The sequence below is a fragment of the Dendrobium catenatum genome, unplaced genomic scaffold (assembly GCF_001605985.2).
Source record: "Dendrobium catenatum unplaced genomic scaffold, ASM160598v2 fragScaff_scaffold_1574, whole genome shotgun sequence".
Taxonomy (NCBI): domain Eukaryota; kingdom Viridiplantae; phylum Streptophyta; class Magnoliopsida; order Asparagales; family Orchidaceae; genus Dendrobium; species Dendrobium catenatum.
Window position 1 is genome coordinate 520,633 of NW_021320036.1, and position 17,659 is coordinate 538,291.

The 17,659-nt window shown below is 36.2% G+C and overlaps 2 protein-coding genes across 9 annotated transcripts; both read left to right on the plus strand.

Annotated features, from left to right (window-relative positions):
- The first annotated feature begins 276 nt into the window (after positions 1 to 276).
- On the plus strand, positions 277 to 16,377 carry LOC110108178 (biotin carboxyl carrier protein of acetyl-CoA carboxylase). Of its 5 annotated transcripts, none has more exons than XM_020838700.2 (11): positions 277 to 418; positions 546 to 630; positions 4,668 to 4,901; positions 7,492 to 7,568; positions 7,925 to 7,984; positions 8,213 to 8,437; positions 8,505 to 8,567; positions 13,179 to 13,247; positions 13,371 to 13,416; positions 13,506 to 13,580; positions 16,078 to 16,377. In XM_020838700.2, the coding sequence occupies exons 2-10, from the start codon at positions 573 to 575 to the stop codon at positions 13,574 to 13,576; spliced, it is 903 nt and encodes a 300-aa protein (XP_020694359.1). In that variant the 5' UTR covers positions 277 to 418; positions 546 to 572; the 3' UTR covers positions 13,577 to 13,580; positions 16,078 to 16,377. The 5 variants fall into 5 exon arrangements, with proteins under 5 accessions (XP_020694359.1, XP_020694362.1, XP_020694361.1 ...); XM_020838703.2 differs by having other exon boundaries at positions 278 to 418; positions 555 to 630; XM_020838702.2 differs by having other exon boundaries at positions 298 to 439; positions 555 to 630.
- LOC110108177 lies at positions 353 to 2,449 on the plus strand. 4 transcript variants are annotated; one of them, XM_028700702.1, is made up of 3 exons: positions 353 to 418; positions 555 to 630; positions 1,007 to 2,449. In XM_028700702.1, the coding sequence occupies exon 3, from the start codon at positions 1,047 to 1,049 to the stop codon at positions 2,286 to 2,288; it is 1,242 nt and encodes a 413-aa protein (XP_028556535.1). In that variant the 5' UTR covers positions 353 to 418; positions 555 to 630; positions 1,007 to 1,046; the 3' UTR covers positions 2,289 to 2,449. The 4 variants fall into 4 exon arrangements, with proteins under 4 accessions (XP_028556535.1, XP_028556534.1, XP_028556533.1 ...); XM_028700701.1 differs by having other exon boundaries at positions 363 to 418; positions 546 to 630; XM_028700700.1 differs by having other exon boundaries at positions 377 to 439.
- Positions 16,378 to 17,659: the final 1,282 nt, after the last annotated feature.

Here is a 17,659-nt window from a genome sequence, read left to right on the forward strand (position 1 = left end):
AACACAAACGCACGCATCATATTATAATTATGAGATTTAATTTTTTTTTGCTTTTATATGAGATTTTAAAATAATTATTTTACTTAATTATATAAATTTTATGTTTTATAATTTTTTTAGTTTAATTTTTTGTCTAATACTTTAAATGATAATATTATTATTATATTAATTTTATTAAATTTAAATAATACTTATTATTTATTACTTCATCCCCGTTCAAGCTCCAACCTTGAACCTCTACTTGTTCGTTGTCGGGTCCTATTTTTAGAACCTTAAATCTGTAATACCAAACACGTCGGGACATTTCTCCGGACTCCGGTCAGAATAATTTCTCCTTAAAAGCGGCCGATTTGTTCACGCCGAGGGCGCCAAGCAACGCCGCGCTGGTGGGTCTAGGAAGGTTGCAGCAAGCTTGAAGGTATAATCAGGAGCCAAGGGGGTATTTACCTATCTGCTCTCTCTTTTTCTTTTTATGAATTCCTTTTCATTTCAAGATGAAGCTCCATGTGCCTTTTTTGGTTAAAAATGAACTTTTGGATTGTTAGGTTTTTCAGATTCTTTATTTGAGGACGATGGAAGTGAGAGGGGTCTCAGGTGTTGCTTCCCATGGATTTGGAGTTCCGCCATGCAGTAAGTCCAATTTAGTTTTTTTCTTCCACTGATTGCATTGAACCTTGGTAATATGTTTTGAAATTTAGATATCTGCTCTTCATTCTCGATTCTATTTTTCTTTATTTGAAATGCAAGCTGTAGGCTCTTAAAACCTTGATTTTGTTTCAGTCCTAGATTCAATTAGAAAGACTGATGCTGGTAATTTTTTTTTTTTTTACCGTTGATATTTTCTCCAGGTTTATGATTATAATATTTGGACTTCTTATTTTGGTTTTTGTAACGTTTCTACAGGTTCAATGCTCTGTAGGTTCTGTCTCTACTTTATTTCATGCTTTTTTTTTTTTTTTTTTTTTTTTTTTTTTTTGTTTTTTTTTTTTTTTTGGTATGGTCTTAGGCATTAAAGATGAGATTATGGAGAAATAGGCAGGAGCAGCATGTTGTCAAATTCTGGGTGGAATCGACTTAAATTTCTAAGAACTAATGTTATGTGTCATGGACAATGGAAACTAGCCTACCATTTCCATGACACAGAGATTGATGAAGAACTGGCACCGCAGGAATGGTATAGACTTGCCTATGCAAAACTTGTCAAGCTAAGCTACTTACTGAAGAATGTTGAGCACATTGATGGAAAGCTAATCAGTGTTGATGACAACTCCATTATCAATGATGTCTATATCATTAACCAAATGAAAAGTTTTAATTCACTTGCAAGAACACTTATAAGTGCGCCCTCTGTGCAATGTGCTCTGAAGAAATCTTTAACAAGTGCACAGCCTCAAGTTTTTAGTTGCTTCAGCAGCCTGAACGGAAGACAACCCATGACACTGGATTCTCTCACTAAAATTTGCAATTTCCTCGGCATTTCAGCTCAGCAGAGGAAGAGCATTCGCCTAACAGTCTGCCCACAGGTCACACAACATCACATTTGGAGAGGAGCACTAGAAGAGATCCTTAACGACTTGAAGCGCGAGTTAGACAACATTGGTTTCAATTCTCCAGCATTTCAGATGGCAAGACAAGTTATGATGAGCTGCTTAAAATTCTTGAAGGACACCGCCAGCCTTCATGAATCTGAGGCTCCGGCATGGATGCGATTGGCACCTTTGAAAAAGGTTGAGAAGTTAGAAACTTTACTTAAATGGGAAGAAGTTCTTGAAATGTTTGTGCACCTATCTCAATGTATGAGCCAGGAGGAGAGATTGCTGTGTAGCATTGCAAAGATTGATGTGATGAAAGAAGGGCTGTATCATATCAAGGATATAGTGATTGAGAGAGACATCAGTTTCAAGGAGGCAAGAAGACAGGATTCACTTGTTCAAAAGAAGCTTACTAAGAGTTTGGGCCATTCTTCTAAGTGTCTATTTACATTATTGCTTTATTATTTGTATGGGACAGTTAGAGATATAGAGGTGGAAGTTTGTGGAGGGGTTTGTGGTGGTGGAGGAAAGTTGTATTTGCAAATCGGAAAGTTCTTAACTTCTGATGATGAGAAGATGGTGAGAAATGGGGTCAAGCAACTTTACAGAGCTCTTGGGGTGTTCAAATTTGTGTGGGAGACAGCATCTATGGATGGAACAGTGAACTTGCAGGGCCATATATGGAGTGTGGGAGCTAATGAAAGGACTCTCACCTATAGGGGGAATAAGTTTTTTGTCCATAATATTATATTATGATGCAAAGAAAAGAAACGAGTTATAGGCTTATGATTAAATTTTACTGAGTAGATATTCAGTAAAGTTATGATTCCTTTACCTTCTTTCTGAGTTAAGGTAGGTGATTATTATGACCTTATTTGGTTAAAACATAGAACAAATGCAATGATGCTTGTTTTATCTATGAAGGGATGTTGAAAATAAATCATCTGATGTTGGAGTGTGAAAGAGTGAGCTAAGTGAGGATGAATGAGGGATTTGATCAGTTGATGTAGCCAAAGCATAGTGATTTCATTTCCTTCAGGTTATATCAGGCTTTGGTTTGAGGAGCTGGCCTTTGTGACTATTCTTGGTGTTGGAGCTGTTTGATCATGGACTATCATTCCTGATTACATGAAAGTCAGGGCTACACCGAAATCATAATTGGATGTAGTTTTATTTTTTATTTTTTTAGCGCTGAAACAATATTGCAAATCCATAATGAATTAGCAATCAAGGTTGATATAATTTTTTGGTTGAGCATGGAGTGAAAGCATTAATCAATTTTCCCACAAACCCAAGATAAGCTCTCATTTTCTTTGTTTGCATTTTCTTCTAGTTTGATTGCAAACTTTGTACTTGTTTTCATATCTCGTTCGGAAGTAGTTTCAGATATGTCATTGGAGAAGCTGAAATTTCTCAAGAAAAAAAAATCCTATGGTTATTAAACTATAATTAAAATAGAAAATGAGCTTTAAATGACCCTATGTTAACAGATACCCAAAATGCTTTAAAGTATTGTCCTAAATGCTTTAATTATTGTCATAGTGGAAATATGGACAGGATGGGGAACACAGGAGATTATTGTGAGGACCTACTGCTGATGATGATGACTAAAGCTGGGGTAAGGTGCAAAACAATTTTACTGGATCTTCTTATCTAAGGCTAGATGATCTTTGATACTCACACCTTGTATTAGTCCTGTTTACCAAGTGGAAGGCTTTCAAGGTTTTCCTGGGGTGCCAATATGAGTCTTATGCAATTATACAAACTTACCATTTCTCGTTATATTGGAATTCATGAGTGTGTGGCTTATTCCTAGAGAATGCGCCAAAGGAATAATTAGGTGTTTCAGGGAATCTCATTGCTGCTAAAGCTTTTCTGGTCTCACATTTTGAACCTAGAGATTCTTCATGGATTTAGACATATCATTTAATGATCACAAAGTTTAGTGGATGAAGATAGTTTATGGTTGGATAGCTTGATTTACAAGATGTATGTTAGAAAAGACCCAGTCCGATTGTTGCTCCTTCCAGAGTTGAGAGTGGGTCTAACCATAGGGCTGGAGGCTGTTGAAGAAGAACAGGAAGCAGGGGACGAGAAGTTGCTGTAATTAGTTTTAGTTTGGCTATTAAACTAAGGCTTCGTTTGGGACGGCTTTCTTATTGCTTCTTAAAGCGGCTTTCTAGTACAAAAAATAAATTTTTTGTACTAGAAAGCCGCTTTAAGAAGCAGGAAGAAAGCTGTCCCAAACAGAACCTAAATCAACAACTAATCAAAGCCCCCACCTTTATTTTTTGTACTAGAAAGACGCTTTAAGAAGCAGGAAGAAAGCTGTCCCAAACAAAACCTAAATCAACAACTAATCAAAGCCCCCGCTTTTTTTTGATGTATTTTAATTGGAAGGTATCTTTCAGAAAGTTTAAATTAGTTTCATACTTTATTTTAAAAATACCCATTTATTTGTTTTCAGTTTTTTCCATGTTTGCATTTTGTATTTATTTCATTGTGCCTGGATATGCAGCATTTGACCTTTATGGCCTAGCACATTTGTTTTGTCTTGTGCTTAATTGTATTGTTTAATGCCTGGTTTCGCTGAGATGTCTTTGAAATATTTCCTCTTTTTTTTTTTAATCAAGGTAGTTTTATTCGCAGAAACAGCTATTTTAAATCTTTTAGATTGAGAATCTCTTTTTCTTCTCAAATTCTTCAAGGGAAATCACACATGGAAATTGATAAAAGCTGAAATGGAATCTTCCACATTGCTACATTTTGCTTTGAATCTCATGCAAATTATAGACCAATTTTTCCTGTGGTGGTTAGAACTTGAAGAATTGTATATATAATGGAATTAGGACAATATTAGGACATAGCCATTATCTATCCTTTTCAGTGTTACCACATATTACATCCTCAATAGTTTAAGTTCGTCATACTGGAGTTGCTATGCTTAATATTTTGTTTTATAATTTATATTTATCTCTATGCAATTGAATGTGGAACTTTTTTAATGCAAGACATAAGAGTTATGTCGGCACATACATAGCCGTCCGTGTTGTTTGATAGATTTTCATATTTTGTTAGAAAAAATATATTTGGACAACTCCTATCTGTATTGTGACTGCATTCTCTTGTTTCCAGGTAGTACAACAAGGGCCTCCAAAATCAAGTCTTTTAAGTTTCATTCGAGTTTTAAGAATGTCCCACATATGAGGCTAGTGATGTCACATAAAGTCAACTGTTACGAGGCAAATCCTATGTTTTGGGGTAGAGAATTTCAATCAAGGCATAAGCATTTGAATGGTGTAGCTCCTTACAAGTGGCCTTGCAAACACACAAGTTCATTGTTTGTCTGTTCTGTCTCAAATTATGGAGGTATGTTATTTTTTGCCTATTCACAAGATTTCAAGGTGTTTTTGAAATACACAATTTGCACTGAAGAACTAGCAATATTCTGTGCAGTTCTGAGTGATGCTCATGTTGTACATCTTTTTCTATAATTAGATAGCATTTCAGTCTCGTTAATAGGATTTCCATTAATTGTGAAAAGATTAACCTTGCTTCTTCTCCTTCAAGGTCGAAACTTGAAACTTCGTAGGTATTCCTCTCTCTCTCTCTCTCTCTCTCTCCATATATAAATATATAAATATATATATATTGATGTGAAACTACTAGGAGTTACGTTCAAAATTAAAAAGAGAGTTGTAAAGTTTGCTTTTATAATTTTATGGGATCATGCAAGATAGAGTTAAGATTTAGAAACGTTACTTTGCTTAGGCAAAAAGAGTTGCAAACAAGATTAACCAAAACGAATCTTTCAAAGTTCTAGGCGAATTTCATATGCAAAGTACAATAACAAAACCCAACGTTTAACAACAAGAATTTCACCTTGGGGCCATGTCACTCAAAGATTGGTGGACTTTTGGCGGAGATAGAAGATCCAAGCGATGACGGAAGTTACCACTAGGGAAAGGGCGCCAAGGAACCTCGTCGGAGGAAAAGTAGCCGGCGGGGATGGAAGACGTAGGTGACCGTCAAGGCTCCACGTGTGCTTTGAAAATTGTCGGTCGTAGATGCTCGCAAGGATCGGAACGACTCTCTCCAAATACTCTTCCACGGTTGTCTCGTCTTCAAATCCTACGTCGAAACAAGGTGAACGTAGAATGTTGATGCTCCCGTCGGCGTTGAACACAAGACCCCACTCAAGCTCCGGATCCTCCATTCAACATTGAAGTGGATGTTGAAGAGGATCGTCGTCTTCTCTTGAGGGGAAGTAGGGGCTGGTTTTGATGATTTGGGAGGAAGGCTTTTGATCCAAATAGGATGTTGAATTTGGATCGAGGTGATGCTATGGATGCCGTCGGGTAGGGTGAGGGAGGATGTGGAGATGAGGAAACAAATAAAATAAAAGAAGAAAACCACGAGTCGAGGACTCTTCCAATGACTGGTGGGCCTTGCGATTTGCTCCCCTTGAGCTCTCACCCTTCTCTAGCTTTCATGCAAGAAGAAGAAGAAGATAAAACACAATTTCATTCAAATATTCATTAAACTCAAAATGATACAAGAGACCACTATATATAGGTCTTGACTCATAAAAGTGAAAAAAGACTAAATTGCCCTCTGGGCTACAAAGAAACATAACTCCCCACAGGGGTAAAATGGGAAAACAGTAAATCAAATAAGACAATAATAAAGTACATCATATCATCTCAATCAAAAGTAGAGGCGCTGAATCGTGGCCGTCGATCTGCGGTTTCGCCGGCGATAAACATGTCGGTAGCGTCTGTCGATGTCCTCATCATATATATATATAATCTATTGATCTATTCATCTGTCTATCTATATCCATCTATCCATTTGTCTGTTTTCTAATTGAACTATCAATCATTCCATCTCTTTCATGCTCCTCTACTCTAATAGAATCAACTTCCTCACATTGGCTTTTACTTTCATTTCTCTCCGCCTGCAATAATGCCACCCTTCATACACATTTGGGCATTTCTATTAGCATGATTTTACGGAGAACTCTTTGTATTTTGTGCGAGAAAATCACATAACATTATGAAGGTTGCTGTAGAAACATGAACCCAAATAGTGGCAAATTAAAAAGAAAGGGAAGAAATATACTAGCTTTTAGAAAAGGGTAATCAATCAACATCATTAAGCAGAATGGTTGGACCTACCTGTTATTTACTTTTTTGAGTCTTATTATGCTTGTTAAATTCAACCAAAAAGTAAAGATTTTTTTTAAAATATTGCTTATATAGTTATATTTAGTTGTAGTCTTGGACTAATTTTGAGTCTTTAATTGAACTTATTTATTTTTATTATTTCTATGTAAAAATTGAAGTTGTAAATGAATATTGAGAAATATAATATAATCGTCATAATGATATCTAATTACGTTAGGTCATCGTATCTATGGATCAAAATATAAAGATGTTGTGTCTGCATCACTTAGTGAATGATTTATGATGTAGTTCCTTGCCTTCAAATAAAAGTTGTTTAATGAAATTAAATTATTATAGATTGATTAGAAATGATCATGTTGTAGCAGAAGGGATTAGGTATGGACTGCCCTACATGAAATCTTTAAGATATTTTAACAATAATTAAGCTGCCGAGTATTTGGAAAGTCAAAGGAAAATATATATATGCAGGTCGAAATACTGTATTTTTCATGCATTAAATTGATGAATATACTTCATGATTAGGACTAAACATTTTCATTGTGAGAGAGGATGTTATGCACCACTTGAATGGTTTATATTTGCTAATACAACTTAACTGTAGCTCTTGGTTTAAGTAGTAAGTTTGATCATTTTTGAGCTTTTAACCTTGTGTATGTATTGGAATGAAAGAACGTTATTTTGAATGTGCAGTTGGTTTGTTTGGTTTAAATGATTCAATCTAATTTGATGCTTATCTTTGCATTGATTCTTGAAAAAATTACAAATCTTTTTAGCAGGGAATGATGTTGAAGATTTTAAATCAGTTGAAAAAAAAGTGAAAAAGGATATCAAGCTTCCAGATTCATTTGAGGTTAGTCAACCTTTGATTTCTTTCTTATGAAATAGCATAAAATGTTGGGTTCTCATTCTGCTTTGTTGCATATTTTTCCTTGTGCATCTACTGGTTGATCTTCATTATGATCATTAGCAGATTTCATTCATGGAAAGGAATGAATTCTATTTCAGAGGTGGGCAGGCTCTCAGGCTGAAGCATTGTATTTGCATGAAATGTAGCATTAATATAGGAGGTTTTAGTGAATGTTAAATTCTGATTTTTTGTTATCAAGTGTACTAGTAATTCTAATTTGTAATTAGTAAATTTCTTGGGCTAATGCTTAACAATGTTACCTGATGAAATGATCTGCTATCTGATTTTGGTTATTTCAGGTGGAATCCTTGATTACAACTATTTGTGATACAACCTCTATTGCAGAGTTTAAATTGAATGTAAGGCATGCTAGATACCATGCAAATTCACTTTACTCTTCCATATTTTACTATTTTTAAACATTGCTGTTTATTTTCATTTTCTTCGAAGAAAAACCAAGCTCAATGAGCACCCTTTTGAAAATACCAAGCTTTTAACTTGTTAAAGCTGTTGTAGGGAAGGGATACCCTCCCTACCAGCATCTATTTCAAGCGGCCATTTTCATGTTTCGTTGGTGTTTTGCTTAGCTTGCTGGCTTCAATCTCTACATCAAAAGAAACTTGGTTACGGAAAATGTTCTCAAGCTTGCTCCAAATCCTCCATTAAGTATCTCAGCTCCGGTTCCAGTGTCAAATGGTTCTGCTTCCAGTACCTCATTGACCATCTCTAAATCTAAACCTTCTTCAGATGGAATTCAGGGAATTCTTGATACAGCTACAGATGAAGGATTGGTGATTCTTCAATCACCAATGGTAGGACCAGTTCTCCTTCTCTGTTCAGCACGTTATGATTTCTCTGCTAACAGAATGTGCACTGCAGGTTGGATATTTTAGGAGAGCCCGTACAATAAAAGGAAAGCGAGCACCACCATCTTGTAAGGAGGTACTGTTATTTTGTGCATGCGGTTGATTTAATTACTGAAGCTTGCGTAATAGCGACTCGTTTGACCTGTAAATTTCTTTTAACTTTTTTTTATTGTAATCAAGAAGCTTGCCAAGATGCTTATTCGACTATTGGTTCTTTTTTCCTTTGATTTTATCGAGTTAATTTCATCCGATGTCTTTTAATATTTTGTTCTCCTGAAGACCAGATAGTAGGATGTTTGCACACCAATAAATATTTGAACAATAAATTGGATCTCGCATTTTTTTTTAATATCTTGGATAATAGTTGCTGGATAATAAGCTTTTTGTCTTAAAATGTTCTCAAAGACTGCATTCTTTTTAATATAGCATTATTAATTTACTAAGATGATTTTGATAGAAATAGTGCAAAAAGATTTATAGATGGAAAAGTTAAAACCTCATGCAACACGCAATTTGAATAAATGAAGACTGGATTCGTACAATCTTGGGATAAGTTAATGATATGATGCTTAAGAAGTTTAAGAATGAGATACATTTTTCTCACAAGAGGCAATAGCTATGGTTCTTTGAGTTAAAATGGACAGCTAAATTCTCAGGAGGGGCGAGAACCATTCTAACATTGCCATAGTTCTTTAGGAGAAGATTAAATTATTCAAATATTTTGAAGATGACATAGCTGTCAGTTTTGTTTAAATTTTTTTTTTTCCTTTTGACGTGTACTCATCGTATCAATGTCCACTACTTCATTTAGTAGTATTTTAATTTCTTTCTTATCAGTATATGTCTTATAATTTTGTCTTGTTGAATGTTTCAACTTGTCATATTTTAATTAAACTATGATGCACCGACACGCCTCTTAAAGAGGGTATGCAGTGTCGGACACGGACACGCGTCGGACACGGCATGGACACGTGTCCGACACGGCATTGGAGTGTCGGAATTTAAAACATTAAAATTTAAATCGGACACACGTGTCCGACACGCGTGTCCGGTTATTAAATGATAAAATCGTCAGTTCTATTTAGCCTTTTCGCGAACGAGAAGCCCTATTTTTCCGATCCACGAAAGAAATCTTCTAGGGCGGGGTACTGGTAGGTACATGCTCGGTATTGGTAGGTACATGCTCGGTACTGGTAGGTACATGCTCGGTACTGGTAGGTACATGCTCGGTACTGCTCGGTATTACTAGGTACATGCTCGGTATTGGTAGGTATATGCTCGATACTGGTAGGTATATGCTCGGTACTGCTAGGTACATGCTCGATACCACTCGATATTTTCACATACAAATAACTTACGAACTTTAAAAACCCCCGCAGGGGCGCTGCCCCTTGACCCCGCGACCTGACCGGGCAGGTTGAACCTCGCCAGGGGGCAGCGCCCCCTTGGACCCCTGGATTAGAGAGGATAATGCAAACCAGAGGCATTCCCAAAAGAATTCAGAACATTAGAGAGGATAATACAATTTTCAATACTAGCTTCCCCAAAAACTAAGACGTCATCTGCGTAAAGCAGGTGTGAAAGATTGAAACCATCACGACAAATACCTTTGAAACCACTCTCATCCAAAAGAGAAGAGAAGGCGTCCATCACAATGCAGAAAAGATAAGGGCTAAGGGGGCAACCTTGCCTTAGCCCTGCAGAAGAGGGGAAGTAACCTTCAAGGGAGCCATTCACAATAATAGAGAAGTTGACATCAGTAATGCAGGCTCTGATCCAATTGGAAACACAACTAGGAAAACCTTTAGTGTCAAGCCTATTAAGAAAAAAACCTCTAGAGACAGTATTAAAAGCTTTGCGAATATCAAGCTTAGCGCAAAAGAAGTTGTTATTACCCCTGGTAGAAGAGGAGTGCAAAATTTCTTTAGCAAGAAGAAATTGTCCGTGGAAACTCTGGATTTGACAAAACCAGCTTGGTTATGCTTGACAATGTAAGGCATAAGCGGCACAAGCCTATTAGTAATGACCTTAGTAATAATTTTGTAAGTAACATTGCAGAGAGCAATGGGTCTAAAATCGGAAATAGAAGAAGCATGATTATTTTTGGGAATTAGAGCAAGAGCCGTAGCCTTAACACCACAAGGAATGTACCCCTTCTCAAAAAAAGATCTGATGGCTTTGCAAATAAGAGGTTCTATAGTGGGAAGTAACCTTTGGTTGATAGATGGAGGATGGATTCAAAAATGTGGTGGTTGATTCATGGAGCTTCAACACCGCTTCTTCAAACAATAGCAATAAAACATCTTGGTCAAGTATCATCCTCTTCCTGTTGTGAGAGAAATTGGAGCACATACTCATTTATCCAATTAATGAAGAGGAATAAAATAACTCCACAACGTGCTGAAGATTTAGTTTATGTACATACAAATCTTCGTCTTCTATCAAGGAAAACCCCACTTTATATGACAGTTGATAACAAGATATGGGATGTTGCTGGAGATGGGTTCGAGTGCCTTGATGATATGGGATTATTGGAGGATGCAAATCTTTCTCTAGATGAACCAGAGTTGGAAGCAATGATATTCAATGATGATGATATTGAAGGCCAAAGACCAACATCTGAATCTAATTTTATCATTCCCTCTATTGAGTAGTTAGACCTTCATGTTGTATTAAATGATTTTTTGCTTATATTTTTGTGTTTGTACTTTGTACTAGACATTTTGTACTAAACATCTTTATGTTATAAGCTAAACAAGTTATCATGAATTGATTTATTATTGCTTGACATTTTTACTATAATGTCACCTTAATTTTTATATATTATATTAAAAAATTATTATGCCGTGTCCACGCCGCACCCGTGTCCTATATTTTTAAAAATTGCCGTGTCCTGTGTCCGTGTCGTGTCCGTGTCGCCGTGTCCATGTCGGTGCATCATAGTAATTAAACCACTTAGAATGTTGAAATAAAAGTATAAGCTTGTTGGCGGAATTTTTGCTATTCCCAATGTATTGAAATATTTTGTGATCGAGTACGACATACAAAATAACATATTATCCCAAGGGATAAAAATATTATTATTGAGCTAATTATTTATAATAATGTATACCATTAAATGATAAATTTATGTTAGAATGATGTGAATGATTTTTTATCCTAAAAAATAGTATCTAACTGGAAATGCTTAGTGATTTAGGTCACTTGGAATGGATGTTATTAATATTGACTGACTTTTAAGTAATTCTAATTTGATAAATGCAAGATCAAAATGACATTTTCCAAGTGTGTCGTTGTTGCTCCCTTAATGAATTTGAATGTTCTTTATTTGTATAAAGGTGACACATGATAGTGATCAAAATGAAATTTGTCTTGATTTTTATTTTTAAGAATAAAGGTGATACATGAGAGTGTGTGAATTATAGATTAATTAAATTAACTATAGGAGAGAGTAACCGAGCATAGGTTACAATGTGATACTAATATTTCTCAAAATCAATTTGAATTTATGCCGAGTAGATCTATTATGGAAGCTATACATTTATTGAGAGGTTTGATGAAGAAGCATAGAGAGTATAAGGATGATCTACATATTTTATTTATTGATTTAGATAAAACATATGATAAAGTTCAAAGTGCTCTGGAGAGTTTTAGAAAAAAAAGGAGTTAATAATCCTATATTTGAGCCATTAAGGATATGCATGCAGGAATTGCTACTTGTGTTCAAACACAAGATGATTTGACCAAGTATTTCCCTATTTCAATTGGATTACATCAAGAATCAACTTTAAGCCCACATCTTTTTGTAGCATGTACAATCTTTTTATAACTATGAATTCTATCATTTATATCATTGATACTATCTTTTGCGTCAAAATTTAAAGCCACCATCTATTGCTTTATATCTTAATACTCATCCTTTTCATTCTCAAGGTTTATTATGCTATAACTTAAAGCTCTTGTATCTACATTTTGTTTAACTTATCTCTTGGTATGCATCCTTGTTTTTTCAACTCTTTGTATTCTTTTTGTATCACCTTCTGTTAATCTATTATCATGAACAATTAAGTTATTTTTTTTGCATTAGAAATATTAGTACTCTTCTCTCTCATCAAAGCAAGCACTTACCTCAAAACAATGTTTGGTTGCTACAAAATTACCATCTATGCCTTTGTTTTCTGTTCCCTATCACTAAATTTTTTTCATTTCAGCACAGACTTGACAATTTATGCCTTTTCAGTTGTATTGTACATTAAAGAGAAAATAGTCAAAATGATCTCCAAATTATTTGTGGGGTGCCATTTTATTCCAAGGCCATTAAAGGTGTCCGACTTAGTCCTTTGACTCCACAAATGTGATTAAAAGCAGTCCCACAATTAAAATTATTGTTTAATTTGATAATTTGATAGAAATTTCACACAAAGTTCACAAATAAGATGGGGTATGAGGGTATTTTTGGAATGAGTTTTTATATATCTTGATATGTGCGACATAACCTCATTCCCCACCTCATTCATGAACTTTATGTGAAACTTTCGTCAATTTAAATAATAATTGGATCATGTTTGAAGAGTCTAGGGATTAAATTGGACATTTTAAATAGTTTAGGACTAAAATGACCTCTTATAAATAGTCCGAAGGCCATTTTGACTTTTTCTCTTCACTAAACAAGCCATACTTTTGACAGAAACAAGAGGTGAAGGAAGGGCAAGTTCTTTGCTATGTTGAACAGCTTGGTGGGGAGATCCCTATAGAAGTGCGTGTAATCAGCATCTTTCTGGATTTGTGATTTTTTTATATATTTTTTTGGTGGGACTTATATTGTTCGTCGTGAGAAGCTGACATTCTCACTCCTTTTATGTGATTGCACCCATTTTAGTCTGATGTTTCCGGTGAGGTGATAAAGATCTTGAGAAAAGATGGAGGCAAGGATGTTAAACTAAAATACACTTCAGTTTTTTAATCATAGGCACGCTTCTTTGCAAGCTTATTATGTTTGTTGGTTGCTCTGCAGAGCCTGTAGGATATGGTGATGCTCTTATTGCGATTCTCCCTTCCTTTCCTGGGATTAAGAAGCTTCAGTAATTTGGTACGTTCCATACACTTCTATTGTTTCATGCCCTCTAATTTAGTTAATTTCCATTATTGTTTATGTTTATTAGAACTATATGGCAGTTCAATTTTTGTTCTAGACTGGAGATTTATTTTCCTGCGTTTACTATCACTTCCAATCATGTCATATCTTTGGTTAAAAAAAGGGGTCATTGGAATTCTTCCTAATTGAACATTGGTGGTACCCAAAAATATTCATAGATGATGATCGAATTTCATTCTCATTGTTATTTAGCCTAATTCAATATTCCAACTCAAATACTGTGTACTGATTTAGATGTTGACCCCTACACTGAAATACACGCAAAAGAGCGAAAAGATGCGACTTAAATGACGGTCGGTGGGCGCGACGTGTCACTTCAATAGTTAAACGACGTCCAATCGTCGAACAGATTGCGTCGTTGCGATCGGAGCATCAAATTCGCCTAAGAGGGAGTTCCTCCCAATCGAATCAGACAAGAACGATCAAAATCGACGACTGATACCCGAAAATGACACGCGACGATGCTTAAATAACGTCTGATTGCAAAACAGACTTCGATGTTGCGCCCGAAATGTCTGAGTTACCTAAAAACGACTATAATTTCGTTGAACAAAATCCTCAAGGGAAGATCAACGTGGATTCCGAGGCGACGACTCACGGATTTTTAGGAAATTATGCGCAAATCAATAAAAAATATCTATTTAATAATAATAATAAAAATTAATATAATAAAAAAAAATCAAATGAAATCAAACCTGTAACTCGGTCTCCTGTCTCATGATCTTGCACGATCTCCGGTCATCCGGTGATATACCCTGCGCGACTTCCCCACACTGACGTCGTGCTACCCATGATCTTCGCAAAGATAGGCCTCATCGTTAAAGCAAGAAATGAAATGAGCTGTTTTGTTTTCTGCTTCTTGCACTCGCAATTCCATTCATAATCGTAAGCTCCTGACCACACCCGTCTCCCGTTGGAAGACCCCGATTGGACCCTTCTCTTGATCTCCTTCGCACGATTCGAATACATACTTTGTGCCGGAACCAAACCTCCCGCAAGCTCTTGATTCTTCCTCACGCCTGTAAGACAAACCACTTTTGAACTCCTCTTTCTTCTACCCCTTACGGCCAACCTATCTTTTATATTTAAGCCAGCCTACTTCTGACTAAGTAGACCATGAATCATGATGACTCGGGACGACGAAATCATGAGATCTTGATCGGATCTATCGTCATTCCCCCATCATCCGCTTTAAGTGCAGGTGGTGAATTTTAATTTTAAATATTAAATTTTTGAATACCTAAACATGCTGCCACTATACTCTAGGTAATATGTATATGTTTGATGACTAGCCTTAATCAAAAGTTTTCTCTCGTTATTGAGAGGGGTAATTAAATATAGGGGCTTGCGCCTATAGGAAACCTAAACTCATATCATAAAGTCCTCGCAAAATGAGGGCGAAATATCTGGGTAATGTCTTATTCTAAACTCGATCTGCCTTCTGAAAATTTGCCTCAGAACTTTCGTTAAAACTCTCCTTGATGACTCAAAATGAAATGAAAGAAAGGGACCGCAAACAGGCCGAGGTGCAAATTTTCGGAGCTCACATATTTCTAACGACTCCACTGGGGATGATTTCTCTTTTCATATTTGAATATATCGTCTAAGTGCTATAGTAGCAGCAAATTAATATATTTTGATGAAGAATGCTTTTTTACATGGTTATTATTTAGAGATATATAGGCATATTCCACTTGGTTTTGGTTCAAATATAGAACAAAATGCGTGTAAACAAAAAAAAAAAAAAAATCATATGAATTGAAGCAATCTCCAAGGTCTTGGCTCGGAAGTTTCACTAAGATAATGCTCGACATTTGATACAAGCAAAGTCAAGGTGATCACACGTTATTCATGAAACAAAAAACTTTAGTGGTAGTCTTCACTCTACTAGTTTATATCAACAACATCATCATAGCAAGTAGTGATTTGGAAGGTAGGGAGAATTTAAAGAAGTTGCTAATCCAAGATTTTGAGGTGAAAAGAATTAAGCTAAAGTATTTCATTAGCATGGAAGTTGCACACTCTCAACATAGGATTTTTATATCATAACAAAAATACATTACAAATCAGTTGAAACTAACCTGCAAGTTGGGATGCAAGCTTGTCAATAACCCATGAAATTTAATCACAAACCTGAAAATGTTCCAAAATAAATAGCCATAGGAAAAAAAAAAAAAAACTCCTATCATAGACCCTATGGGAAGACTCTCTTTATCATATACTGGCCTTCATATCTTATAGCTATAGATTGCAACTCTGGTTTCCCTTTATTAATATAGATATAATGTATAGAGTACAACTGAACATCACTTATTTTGGCTATATGCAAAACTCAAAATCTGCTTCAAAACACAGTCACAGATAAATCATTCTGCTTCCAAACGAGGCCTTGATGTTCTCTAATTTCTGACAAATTATTTCTCTAACACAGCTAGCTCCAACGCCCAGCTCTAATCATGCATTTCTTGCACTTCGGCCCCCTCTCCACTTTCTCAAAAAGGTACGTAATTAACCTATGGAAACTTTTTATTATACCTATTTTAGTGGAACTTTATTCAAAAAGGATGTGTTCTGAAGCCTTAAGCAGAATTGACATCTTTCTGAACATTTGCTTTAATGTATTTCTGGGCATTATATTGTTTACTATATGGAAGAAGCTAACATGGAATCTGTCCTTAAGTCTTGTACTTTATGGGTATCTATAGTTCAAGTACCAATTAACTTCTCCGTAGTCTTGAAATTTGTGCTATTTTTTTTTCTAGATTGTTAGAGAATCTGATTGGTTTTTTGTTGACCTGCTGTACAAAAAAAAAGGAGACAAAATCCCCTACCTACTCCCAGCAGCCCCACGTCGCTACTACCCGAAATCCTGCCGCAAATCCTGCTCAAATCCCGTCTCCCATACCTCTGCAAGCGGCGCCGAACTCATGTCGCATCGCCCACGACCTCGCACGATACACCTCGCGACGTTAAATACCCACGAGAAGGAGGCCTTCGGCCTCTCCTCTGCTGAATCTCTTACACGCACAAGCTCCCTTCCTACCCCGACTCCTTCGTTGTTGTGCGGCTTCGTTCATTCGACGACTTCCCTTTCCTCAAGGATCGGAAGTTACTGCATTTCGATCGGAAGCAACGGGCGGGAGCTCGTTCGTCGCACGTCGAAGCCACGACCGATGTCGTTTCAACCCACGACGCGGTAGCTCGCACGACTGGGCGTCGTTAAAAAGAGGCGAGAACGAGGCCTTCGGCCTCTGCACGCTATCCCGAACTCCCGCTTCCCTTCCTCCTTCCGATCCTCCTAGTCCCGAGAGAGAGAGAGAGAGGGAAGAGCTTCTTACGAAGAAGCTTCGTTGCTGTCCGACTTTGCTCCTAGTCCGACTTTCCCTTCCTCCTGAATCGGAAGTTACGACATTTTTGATCAGACGCAAGCAACAGGAGCCCGCTCGGCTGTGAAGATAACTTTCTCCCGTTCGATCGCTTCTCCGACTCCTTTTGGCTGTTCGACTTCGCTCCTTAGACGACTTTCCCTTCCCTGTAGGATCGGAAGTTAACATTTTGATCGGACGCAAGCACAGGAGCTCACAGGTAGTGAAGGTAACCTTCTACCTTTCGGGTGCTTCTTCGGTCTAATCCCGTAAATCCGTCTAAATAAAAAAAAAGGAGGTTTTCTTATATTAATTTCGATTAATTGTAATTAATTTTAATTAATTAAATTAATTATATTTTAATTATAATTAAATTATGATTAATTAAAAACAATTTCTAATTAATTATGATTAATTAAAATTAATCATAATTAGTTATATTATTTTTAATTAATTATTGTTAATTATAATTAATTTTAATTAATTAAATTTAATTATTATTCATTATAATTAATTAAGATTAATAAAAAAAAAAGAGAGACAGAAGAAAGAAGATGCTCTCCCGCCTCGAGCCGACATCCACCGCCGGTCTACTGGCCCGCCAGCCCCGAAGGTATAACCCCTAAACTCAGGCTTCCGTCCTCGGTG